General features: G+C 41.9%; 1 protein-coding gene across 2 annotated transcripts in view; it reads left to right on the forward strand.

Moving 5' to 3' along the window:
- The window catches only part of LOC139049153 (uncharacterized), a 58,363-nt gene that overhangs the window by 22,682 nt on the left and 22,445 nt on the right, over nucleotides 1-13,236 (forward strand). For both annotated transcript variants that reach the window (XM_070524398.1, XM_070524403.1), the window contains exon 7: nucleotides 9,018-9,212. In XM_070524398.1, coding sequence (XP_070380499.1) covers nucleotides 9,018-9,212 — 195 coding nt within the window. The remainder of the gene's footprint in view (nucleotides 1-9,017; nucleotides 9,213-13,236) is intronic.

Consider the following 13,236-nt stretch of genomic DNA (forward strand, 5'->3'; position numbering starts at 1 on the left):
GCTCTAACCAAGTGTAAAACATTTTAAACATTTACAAAAACAGCGTTTTGATGATTACACTCCTGCGAAAAATTTACACCAGCACCAAAGACGAATACATTTCGTTACTGCTACTGTGTATGGTTGAGCTCTGTGCCACCAGGTGGCTGCACTGTGCAGACCATTCATATTTGCGCTTCTGCTCATCCTGTTAAACGGTACAGTCAAGCGGCTAGGCCCTGTCCCCTTGCGCTTGCGTTTGCCCTGATACCGGACTCGCGAAACGCTATTGCATTAGTAATCTTCTAGTGTAAAGTGACGGCCGCAAACACGCAAATCCTGGCGCCGATCGGATAGCGGCAGTCCGATAAGCTGCAGCCACGGCGCTCGTCTGCTGCCTAGTAAAGGGACATGATGTCGCAGCTTGACATATTGCCAGTCACTACGTTTGCAGTCCACAACGCAACAAAGTCGAATCATAGTGCTCGCGAAATGACTGAGACTGACTGACCGCGGAGCTATCGTCAAAATGTAGTATGTCGTAACACAAGCAGATGACGCTTGCTGTGTGCCGGAAGTGCTTAAGTGTAGTGAGAAATTGTTCTTGTGCGTTCTATTTCTGTTACTTTCTTTTTATAGAAACAAATGAACTAACATTCCAACTATTACAAACATCATTTGTTCACCATAAAGGTGGAAAAATTATCGATGACGCGCTGGACAGCCAATCGGATAGCTCACCCTAAGGACGTCATATGGGTGATTTACGTCATATCTGTAGGGGCGGCTGAAAATTCCGCCGAGGAGTGTGCTGCAATCGGCAGCGATGTACATTTTTAAAACCTTGTTATAAATTACACGCTTTACGCGGAGCACTTAGATGCATCAATTAATGATCAGAAGGACCTGCTCTAATGACCCATTACATTTGTACAAGATCGTAAAAATCGTTTCAGGGTCCCTTTAATGAGTGGTGAAGTGCCCTTGTGCCCATTTGAGATAAAACCCTTTAAAAGCTTTATATTCAACAATGCAGGAGAACCATGTCTCATGAAAAAGTTTACTGTGCATACTCTGCTTCTTTCTTTCTTGCAAAAATTTGACACTGCCTCAGCATAGACAAGCAACACAGTACAGTTGGGCATGCCCAGCCAGCAAGGCTAGCAGAGCACTAACAGGTGGTGCTGATACTTAGAAGAAAAGTTACTGTGCACACGCACACATTAAGCACGAACTGATGAGCAAAGCCTGAGAACACATGCTGAGATACACTGCCGGAACTGTGTAAGCACTTAGCACTGGGTAGGTTATAAAAACACGCACACAGACGCATACATAGTGACAGCATGTCCCAGTCAGTAGGCCGCATGTCTCGAAAGTGGTGCAGCTCTTACCAGACAGTATGCTGCAGATACGTGCCTGCAGAGAAAAATGGCAATGAGTCAGCATAGTGACAAATGCATGCACACACTAGTAGGCAGAAGATGAGTGACGATGATTGCTCAGCTCATGACAGACACAAGTGCATGCAGGCACAGTAAGAGGATGAATGAGCAATGATGAATTCTCTGGCAAGTGAATGCAGTACTATCGCCCTGGAAGACACATTCCTTTTTCCACATTCTTTAGTGTGTATAACACTGGCATGATGCAATCACATGTGCCTTGTGGTGGTCAAGTGTTCATTTAGCACCTGGCTGCAACCTGGCTGCAGCACCATCACCCATGATTGTTTTAACTAATTTATTAAGTGGGGTGCTGTCCATTGTTTCTTTTCATTCGTATTTCATTCCGCCATGGTAGTACACAAATAACAAAATGAGGGAAGATCTAAATAGCAGAGCAAGAGGGAAAACATTTTCTAGTTAGAGAAACTTTTTCGAATAACTTCATTCATTTCTGTTTTCTACCAATGGTCATATTCTTGTACACTGTGCAGCATGTAAAACATAGCTCTTTAATGGGAAGGGTATTTGCAAAATGTTGGCATATAAATGCTCTGCTTTGTTTTAACGCCATGGTTTGTCTAAACCTGAAGTTGTAAGAAATGATTTTGTAATTGAATGCAAGCAGGGAAATGTTTGTTGTTAACATCTTTCTAAATTAGTAAAAAATACTCTTTTCTTTGAGAAAGGTGCTCTTGAAATGTACTTGCATATATGTTCATGCACATGCACTAATGTCTAAGAGTGTGCATAAGAATGTTGATGTGAAAAGGTGTGGGTTGCAGAATAGTGCAGTTGGATAACATTTACTTTTTGGTGGCAAGTCTAGTGACATATAAACTAGGGGTCTCAAAACTTGCAGTCAGTCACATTTCAGGCCTATTGCACATTCATTGGAGGGATACACATAAATATAAACCCATATAAAATTGGAATACAACCTCCAACTCTGACACATAAATGAATATGTTGAATTTATATAGTTTGATTCTACATGGATAAATGAAAATAGAACACGCAGCCGAATATAAATCACAGTGCATAGGAATTCAGGAATTCATATACATTTGGAGGAAGAAGGCAAGCAGTATCACTAATGTGAATGAATGAATGAGGTTTTATTATTAATAGACAAGATATAATACAAGGCAATAATATACAGGAGGAGTTCCCGAGGTCAAAGACTGTAATGGGACCTCCTCCTGTGTAGTGTAGTGAAGATATAAATTTTGCATGCCCATCTTTAAAGGAAGCTGCAAGTCTGGAGAACTCTTACATAGAATGTAAGCCAAATTATGCACTTATATTTATGGGGCAGCTGTGTTAGCTAAAACTGAAAAGCACAGAAAGTGCATCATGCCATGTTTCTTTACGAATTCAGGTCTTACTGAAAAATATCAGTACTTGAGGACAATAGTGCAAAGGATAGAAGACATATTCATGTAGTTTTGCCAAATAATTATTATTTGCAATTTCACTGAAAGAAAGCAGTACAGACTCAGCATGAAACTAGGAAACATGAATGAGTGAAGCTTTAGAAGCATATTTATCTTTTTTGTAATGAAGAAGCTCCAGTTAGCCTGGCGCATCTCCAGTGTATGAAATGTAACGAAGAAGTGCAGGTCAGTCAGGCGCATCACCAGTGCTTTACGCACGGGGCTGGTTTTGACTGCTCGCAGGGTTTGACTACTGCACCAAGTTCGACCTCTCACTCCTTGCGTAAGCTGTCAATGAGCACCTTGACATTTTTATTATTGTAAATAATTGCTGACCAGGAGAAAAAGAAGTGAAACTGACGTTTTCTTTTTTTTTTCATCTAGAATAGCACTTTAGCGGCTGACTCAGAACTGACTCAGAATTATTTGAGAATGTCTGACCATATGTGCAGGTGAATTCATTAAATTGCTTGGTCAATATATATTGGTGGTTGCATATACCTCATGATTTCACCACCCCAGCCTTGCTGTCTGCACTGTTCATATTTACACACAGACATGCACAGTGATTGTCCTGTAGTAAAATGAGCCTAACAAAGGCTGACTGAAAATATTGCATATTTTAATGAAGAAATGGGGAAGTATTTATGCATACTATATTTGTCAAAAAAACATCAGTGAGAGTTCCTGTAAATGAAGCACAGATTACTTCCTGTAAATCAAGGTTTCATAGTTCAAAATTCCGTTTAATCGAACAAATCTCAAACATTTAGTTGGCCCCGTGTTTTTCATGTGTTCTGATCCCACCTAATTCAAATAAATGTTTCGTTAACTTAAAGGTGCCTTGAAACACTATTTATTGAAGTCAAGAAATGCATTTAAAGTTAAACTAGACTCAGAAATACTTTGCAGCAAGAAGTACGTCAGTGCATTCAGCAGAAGCGCACTTATTGACAGTCAAAGATAGCTCTTGATCTCCTTTGTGGTGCTCTCACTCATTCTTCAATGCCTTGCACTGCGAAAGCTATGGCAAAGCAGGGTATGCCCACAACGCTCTCTGCCTACTGAACGTCACCGTGACGCACAGTGCAAATTTGATTTTGGATGTTCATGCACATGCCACTATTTATGATTTTGGAGCCTACGATGTGCCACACACAATTGTTCCCAGCAAGTGAGCTTGTCGCAGCGACTGTGGTATCTATGCTATGTAGCAGACCGCAGCTACATGCAACTGTAGTGCATACCTGCAGCATTTACTTTGTGCACGACAGGGCTGAAGTGCACACTTGTGCTTATATGCTCCAGTCTGGTCATGCTAACATGGTGTGGACTGGCCTTGTCCTGGGACACCAGCTTGACCGACGGATAGGAGCCACATCCAACTTGCACATTTTGAAGCGCCGTCATTAGCACAATATGGAGCGAGGTCTGCCAAGAAGTCTAGCCAGGATTGGCCAGGAGTGAGTGCATGGTGGCAAGCGTACATGAGGATTGACGTTGTGTTTCCCATGGTTCAAGGCTAGTTGAATGTTCAAGACTAATCAAAATTAGCGAGAGCCAGTGGCTATGGCAGCAATAAGCGGGATGCGCCACAGTTGAATTCCTACGCGGGCGGCTGCGGCCGAGCGTGAGCAGATGATAGTTGGCTTCTTCTGGAAGTATGTTATTCTTATCAAAATTTGAAAGCAGATTTTTGCTTACTTCAGCCTGTTTATGCAACTGTGTCAATAAATATACCCAGTAACAGCAGGAAGAAGCAAACATCCTTCTTAATTGATGTCGGCTATCAGCCAATAGCAGCCCCCTCTATGGAAATCTTGCATATGATGACATATGCAAGACACCGAAAGCTTTGAAGCTAGTGAGGAGAAGGCCTCATTTGAAAAGAGAGTGTTTGAGAAATATGCGACTTCGTGCTGTGCTTGTGAGCTCAATGTGCCATGCACAACTGCAAAATTTGGCTGAGCTATAAGCTGCATTTTTTCACCAAGCTCAACGGTTGGTTCAGCACCCCTTTAAACGTCTTGGCCTACTAGGGCAAAGAAACATGGCCAAAAGTGGCTGATGGCAAAAACATCCATAAGGCATAGATAGTGAGAACATGCCCATACTAGATATTCAGGCTGCTGTGTGTGCTGATGGGTCACACTATAAGATAGCAGCGCTGACCGGTTTGCATGTTCTTGCCACCCTCATTCCCCCATTTTTTATGCACAGTTCCTATGATAATGGCAAGTTTAGGGCAGGTCTTTAAGGTGGTCTCTGTTCTATTTTGTGATGGTTTAATAAACAACTTTGTGTATAACATTGCTAAGTTCATTTCATACCATATCTTAATTAGTTCCAGGTAATTTGAACTTCATAATTCATAAATATCTGTTGTTTTGCAAGTTTGAAATGCGAGTCTACTTTTGTGACTATAGAAAGTATTTGTCTTACAGCTGATGCAAGAAAGCTCAGAATTTGCCGGAAATGAAATTCAGAAAGGGAGTGGAGGGGGAGGCTGTATGCAGCTCGTACACATTTAACTCTATTGCCAGACTATTTCTTTCTGAATACTACCAGGCTTATGGGGCACGAAAAGACCGAGACCAAGTCTTTCAAGTTGTTGTATCACTAAATATATTATATTTAGTAATATATTTATATATTATTAGTAATATATTTATATATTATTATGGGGCCCATAACACTTGTCTAGAGCATGTAAATTATGTTCTCTGGTAACATTCCCCTCATTCTTCTGGCATTATGGGTCACACTCTGTAATGACAGGAGCAACCTGCACTTTGTGTGGCAGTGCATGTTCACTTTGAAACTGATCCCACCCAATGCTGTGCCTGCCAATAACTAGGACAGGCACCCTTGTGGTGGATATGGCCAGTCTTGAGCAGGTACTAGGGCCAGACCTGATCTGGCCAGGCCATAGTTTAGCGACCCCTCGTCTAAATCATTGGGAGTGTTCAAATGACATAATAAACATGTATGTGCATTTTGGCTTGTCATACAAAGGGTCTTCAGACCTACACTCCATTTAACAATAATAAGGTACTAGAAAGGAAGCTATAGCTGTCATGACTCGATTAAAGCTGCGATCATATGAATAACACTGTGCCCCTACACAATGGACATTGTTTACCTCTGTAACTGAGTTATGTCTGCCTACAGGAAGCATAGTGTGGTTGTGCAGTGTAATCGCGAAGTATTCCATCAGGTTTACATGTGATCTGTCACGTCCCATTTGAAACTAAAAGTTGGTGAGCATAATGCATTAGTGTTACCACCTTTTTGACTTATTAATGCACCATCAGTTGTGTCAGTGCAAGGTGGATATAAATAAATATAAAGACAGTAGGAGAAAGACCTTCCTCGGTCCTTGGTAAAGCAAGTTGTAGCATTAATAGTTATGCAGTTTTTCAACTTCATGCCTGGTAACGGTGTATAATTGCATTGTTTAGGCTTCCAGTAAACACAGTCTACTGATTGCTGTTGCAGTCAACTGAGATGTAATAGCATGCAGATTTTTAGTGGTGCCAACCATTTCGGAATAGGTATCATTGCCTTTTGTTTTGATTTTTTGCCTACAGTATAACTATTACTGAAGACATGAAAGTCCTGACAAAAATAAATAATAAATTCCATTTTTCATTGTGTCAAATAAAGAAATAGGTAACAAGATATAATTTATTGCATCTTGTTGTTTTTATTATGGTGGTATTAAGGCACACAATTGACAGTCGAAGGTCTTGCTTGTTCTGGCATAATGTTTCCATCACAGCACATCCTTTTTAGAGTCATGGATGCTTGAAAGCATAACATAATCTTTAAGAACACACACACACACATTTTGATGCTGAGACTGCAACTAAAGGGAATTGGTGATGATTGTCAAGCTAGAAAAAGGTATATAAATAAGTGATCTTAGTTATTGTGATGGGCTGAGATTGCTGCACATCAATAAATTTTATGCACTGCTAAACTTCGAGTTAATGAGAAAAGTTTATATTTGCTATTTGTTTCACGCGCAGTCTCTGGCATATGAATATACCTCACAACTTATGTTCCAGTGTCTAATTATTCTGAAATGGTATACTATATGTACATTTTATCATCGCTGTACCCTTGGTGGACATGCAATTTTTTTCCTTGGGTAGTGAAATAGCTGGAGGGTGGTCTTGTACAGCTTCAACATTAATGATTACTAGCAGATATCTAGTGCTTGTAATGTCCTATTGATAAGTAGTATAAGGGCTTGCTGAATGGCTTCGCAGTTCTCATTCATCTGTCATATGTGTGAAGTTGTAGGATATTTTCAAAATTTTTTCCATCGAAGAATTCAAACTTTTTATGTGAGCATGCATGTGTTCCCACTATATTATAAGCAAATTCCTTTTGTACGAAATGTATGGACAAATGCAAAGTCGATGGGTGCCACAGTAATTTACTATTCTGGCTTTCTGTTACTGGCTTTCTGTTACTGCACATAGGAACTTATGGCGGCATGATATATAGCTAAAATATGAGTTTTGTTGACAATTTTCATGCAAAATTGTTAAACCTTTTTACAACAGTTGATATGATGTGTTGTTTCAACAAAAAGAAAGAAACAGACTACAGTCGAACGCGCTTATAACAATATTGAAGTGCCACGAAAACTCCTTTGTTAATTGGTATAACAATATTATTGTTATATAATAACATTGTTATTGTTATAATTGTTATAACCATTGTTATAACTGGGTTGCATGAAAAAAGAAATCAAAATGGAGGATGGCATAGCTGTTCTAAGAAAACTATAATTGCGGGGTGGCCAGTTCTCCTCCCCACCACCTTCCTTCATCCGGCTTCCAACTGTGTTGACTCATTTAACTGTTTAACTCTGCTTCCTGCGCGCTGCGATTGTGTGTTTTCAACAAGCCGCGGCTGTCACCATTCAAGAAGGGCACTGCTTTAACGACTGCAAACAGGGGTCACGGGCAGCAAGTGACATGTGAGCTCTGCCGAGGCATCGCTTTGGTGGCCCCAAAAAGGGCTTTTTAAAGAATGTGAGGGGATTGCCGCTGTAGCATCTCAGCTTGAGAAATCCAGAAGAAATGCTGGGACGAGATCGCCACAAGCATCTCGCCACGTACTTCCCGCTGGCTTGCACGAGAAAACCGCATGTCCGTCGGCCTTGTTTGCTTTACGCGAAGCTTGCCGACATCCCTCTCCAAGGCATCCAGGTGCTCCATGTATTTAAGTGGAAAGTTCCTCGTGAAAACAAGACCATGAGGAACTGAATCATATACCGGACCTCCCGTGGGGACAGTGTTGAGGCCGCCTGCCCTACCGCGTCAGGGCTGCTGTCGTTGTCGTCACTGTCGCTATCCGATGCAAGCATGTTCGCGATGATCGCCTTATCGGTTAAAAGCATTTCGTTTCCAAATCCATAGCAGTGCACTTTCTTTTCACTGGCAACGTCATGCATTGCCGATGATCAGCGGGCTGATCAGCCATGTTCCGTTTCGGCAGCGAGTCAAACGAGGCTGAGAAACTACGTGGTCAGGAACGACTTCGATGCAACAAAGACAAGCATGAGCGACTTAATCCATTAGTATAATTGCTCAGAATGAGGGCCCAGCGATAGGCCCAGCTAGCAATCTAGGAGCAGTGCCGGCAGCGTTGTCAGTCCAGTTGGGGCGGTCCGTTCGTGTTTCAGAGGATGGCGTGGCACAGAGCTATAAGCACAACCCATTCGTGTTCGGAGGGGTGGAAGGGCGACGGCAGAAATGGCGCGAGGCTGGCTTGCATCTGTCATGGAGAGAAGTGCGCAGCAATAATTGGGGTGGTGGGAAATCATGCAGCAGCTCGCGTTCACTTTTTCTTTTTTCTTTTCAAGGATTTTGCATTCCATTACCTTTTGGCATGGATACCCAGCAGCCAGACTTCATCATTGTTACCGATAATGCGGCATGGGTACATTGTAGTAAGCGGGTTATTTCTCATAGAAACGATACAAAAGTTGATGGTGCAGCAGCTTTTTATTGTTATAACCAAAATATATTGTTAAAACTGGTATCACTATAAGTGGGTTTGACTGTAGTAGGTTCACTGCATCTAGGCTTCCTATATTTTGATGTCATTTATGTGTACAATGATTTTATATTTATTCTAGCTGGAAAAGAAGAACGCTGAACTTGAGAATTTGAAGAAGCAGCAGACAGAATTGCTCTCTACCAAGACACCCCAGTTGAACAGCTCTCTTCAGAAGCTGCTCAAAGCCATGCAGAATCAACATTCTGAACTACTCATGCAGCATATAGCCCAAGCACGAAATGAAGCCTTTCAGAGCGCACTGAATGAGCTTCAGGTAAGTGGCGTAGTTTATGATTTTGCATTCTTGTCACTTCGTTATTTGACTAGTGTCAGTATCTTTGCGGTTTTGTGTTTTTCCGTTTTCTTTTATTTATTTAATTTGGCATACTTCTTTTTGGTGGCTATCGAAAGAGCATTTTCGGTGGCTGTATTTTCCTAATAAAAGTCTTTTTAGTGCTTTTCCTATGTTCTTTTTTACCCACTCCTCGCACAAACGCATAGATTTATTGTGCGATCATTTAAGTATTCACATTACTGCCGAATACTGCACCAGGTAGGCCAACTCCTCTCTCACCAGAACAGGAATTGGCCTCCCTGGCGCAGTATTCGGCCACCCCCTCCCTCATGATTCCTACAATTAACCCATGGGCCTCAGTCCCCAGCAGCTGCGGAACACCTGACCAACGCGGCGGTCAGACCTGTAATGCAGCAGAGGGTGCTAAGAATCTCCTGACCTGGACAGGCCGCCAGTGAAAACTGACCCTGGCAATCTTTAACATCCGAACACTATCAAGTGAGGCTAGCTTAGCAGGACTTTTTAAGGAATTATCAGGTATTGTTTGGTATATCATTGGCCTTAGCGAGATTACAAGAACTGGTGATGCTTATACAGTGCGGACTAATGGCCATGACCTCTGCTATAGAGGTCTCCCAGGTAAGAAGCAATACGGGGTAGAATTCCTAATCTATAAGGACGTAACGGGCAACATTGACGAATTCTACAGCATTAATCAGAGGGTAGCAGTAGTCGTAATTAAATTTCATCATTATTGTCATCATCAGCCTATTTTATGTTCACTGCAGGACGAAGGCCTCTCCCTGCGATCTCCAATTACCCCTCTCCTGCACCAACTGATTCCAACTAGTGCCCACGAATTTCCTAATTTGATCACTCCACCCAGTCTTCTGCCGTCCTCGACTAGATTTCCCTTCTCTTGGTACCCATTCTGTAACCATAATGGTCCTACGGTTATCTAACCGGCGCATTACATGACCTGCCCAGCTCTATTTTTTTCTCTTCGTGTCAATTAGAATATCGTCTGTACCCGTTTGCTCTCTAATCCAAGCCGCTCTCTTTCTGTCTCTTAAAGCTATGCCTAGCAATCTTCGTTCCATCGCTCTTTGCATGGTCCTTAACTTGTTCTCAAGCCTCTTTGTCAGTCTCCAAGTCTCTGCCCGAATCCCGGCCACGGCGGCCGCATTTCGATGGGGGCGAAATGCGAAAACACCCGTGTGCTTAGATTTAGGTGCACGTTAAAGAACCCCAGGTGGTCGAAATTTCCGGAGTCCTCCACTACGGCGTGCCTCATAATCAGAAAGTGGTTTTGGCACGTAAAACCCCATAATTTATTTTATTATTTTTTTAAGTCTCTGCCCATATGTCAGCACCGGTAAAATGCACTGATTGTGTACTTTCCTTTTCAATGATAACGGTAAGCTCCCAGTCAGGAGCTGACAATGACTGCCGTATGCGATCCAACCGATTTTGATTCTTCCATGAATTTCCTTCTGGTGATCACAGTTCCCTGTGATTAATTGACCTAGGCAAACCTACTCCTCCACAGACTCTAGAGGCTGACTGGCGATCCTGAACTCTTGTTCCTTTGCCTGGCTATTCATCATTATCTTTGCCTTCTACGTATTAATATTCAACCCCACTCTTATACACTCTGTGTTAAGGTCCTCAATCATTTGTTGTAACTCGTCTGCATTGTTGCTGAATAGAAGAATGCCATCGGCAAACCGAAGGTTGCTGAGGTATTCGCCATCGATCCTTGCTCCTAAACCTTCCCAGTTTAATAGCTTGAGTACTTCTTGAGCATGCAGTGAATAGCATTCAAGAGATTGTGTCTCCTTGTCTGACTTTTTTCTATATATGTATCTTCCTACTTTTCTTGTGTAGAATTAAGGTGGCTGTGGAATCTCTGTAGATATTTTCCAGGGTGTTTACGTAAGCGTTCTGTACTCCGCGATTACATAATGCCTGTGTGACTGCTGGTATCTCTACTGAATCAATTGCCTTTTTGTAATCTATGAAAGCCGTATAGAGAGGCTCATTGTACTCTGCTGATTTCTCGATTACCTGATTAATGGCATGGATGTGATCAATTTTATAGAGTATCCCTTCCTGAAGCCAGCCTGTTCCTTTAGTTGAATAAAGTCCAGTGTTGCCCTTATTCTATTCGAGACTATTTTGGTAAATATTTTATATAATACTGGGAGTAAGCTAATGGGCCTATGATTTTTCAATTCAACGTGTCCCTTTTTGTGGATTAGTATATTGTTTGCATTCTTCCAGTTTTCTGGCACCCTTGCAGTCAATAGATACTTCGTATAAAGAGCTGCCAGTTTTCCAAGCATTATGTCTCCTCCATCTTTGATTGAATTGATGGTTATTCCATCCTCTCCTGCCGCTCTTCCTCATTTCATGTCTTGCAAGCCCCTTCTGACGTCATCGCCAGTTATAGGAGGAGTTTATGTATCCTGTTCATTACTGCTTGGAATGGAGACATTCTGAGTCCTCTGGGTACTGTACAGGCCAGTACAGAATTCTTCCGCTGCTGTTACTATACCTTCGAGATTGCTGATGATATTACCCTGCTTATGTTTCAGTGCATAAATCTTGGTTTGTCCTATGCCAAGTTTCTTTCTCACTGATTTCAGGCTGTGTCCATTTCTTACGGCTTCTTCAGTCATTCTCACATTATAGTTTCGAATATCACTTATTTTCACCTTGTTGATCAGTTTTGAAAGTTCTGCGAATTGTATCTTATCTCTTGAGTTGGACACTTTCACTCTTTGTCGTTTCTTTATTGGGTCCTTTGTTAATTGGGAGAGCTTGCCTACTGGTTGCCTTGGTGCCTTGCCTCCCACTTCAATTGCTGCCTCTGAAGTCAGCCTAGTTACGGTTTCATTCGTTATCTCTCTGTCATCTTCATCTCTCTGTTCTAAGGCTGCATATTCGTTTGCAAGCACCAGCCTGAATTTGTCTGCTTTTACCCTTACTGCCTCTAGGTTGACCTGTTTTTTCTTGACCAATTTTACTCTTTCTCACTTCAAATTGAGTTGAATCCTAGCCCTCACTAACCTATGATCACTACACTTTATCCTGCCTATCAGTTCCACATCCTGCACTAGGCTGGGATCAGCAGAAAGTATGAAGTCAGTTTCATTTATTGTTTCACCATTAGGGCTTTTCCAGGTTCACTTTCTGTTGCTACGCTTCTTGAAAAAGGTGTTCAATATTCTCAGCTTATTCCTTTCTGCGAATTCTACCAGCATCTCTCCTCTAGCATTCCTAGAATTGACACCATAGTTGCCAATTGCCAGCATTGCTGGAGCACATGAAGTTTTGCACTTTAATGTGGTACTTTTTTACGTTTAGCATACAAAACTAGAAGAAAGCCTGCATGCGTCTCTATATTAGCACTTCAATTTTAATATTATGCGACGATACAACATATCTTTATTGAATTATGGTGTTCGTGTAAAGCTTTTAAGTGATCCTCTCGAACCCAGGCATGCGGTAACCATTCCTTACGCGAGGACGGGCGAAGGGAGCTTTCAGAGTACGCTTGCTTCCTCCATCAGTCCTTCGCTGTAAGGAGGCCTCACGTAAGGTTAGGAAGCGGTCAAAGGAAAAAAACATTTCATTGTTTAGGTCTAGAATCGACGCCATAGTTGCCAATTGCTTGTTCACCAGCCTGTTTTTTCCCCCACTTTTGCATTGAAGTAGCCTATCACTACACCATTCTGAGTTTGCACTTTTCTCATCGCTAATTCAACATCTTCATAAAGCTGATCTACTGCCCAATCATCGTGACTGGATGTTGGAGCGTAGGCTTTTACTACCTTTAATCTATACCTCTTATTAAATTTGATTATGACTACAGCTACCCTCTCGTTAATGCTGTAGAATTCGTCAATGGTCACCCGCTATATCCTTATGGATTCGGAATCCTACCCCATATTGCTCCTTATCTGGCAGACCTGTATGGCAGTGGACATGGCCGTTATTC

Source organism: Dermacentor albipictus, chromosome 1, assembly GCF_038994185.2.
Source record: "Dermacentor albipictus isolate Rhodes 1998 colony chromosome 1, USDA_Dalb.pri_finalv2, whole genome shotgun sequence".
Taxonomy (NCBI): domain Eukaryota; kingdom Metazoa; phylum Arthropoda; class Arachnida; order Ixodida; family Ixodidae; genus Dermacentor; species Dermacentor albipictus.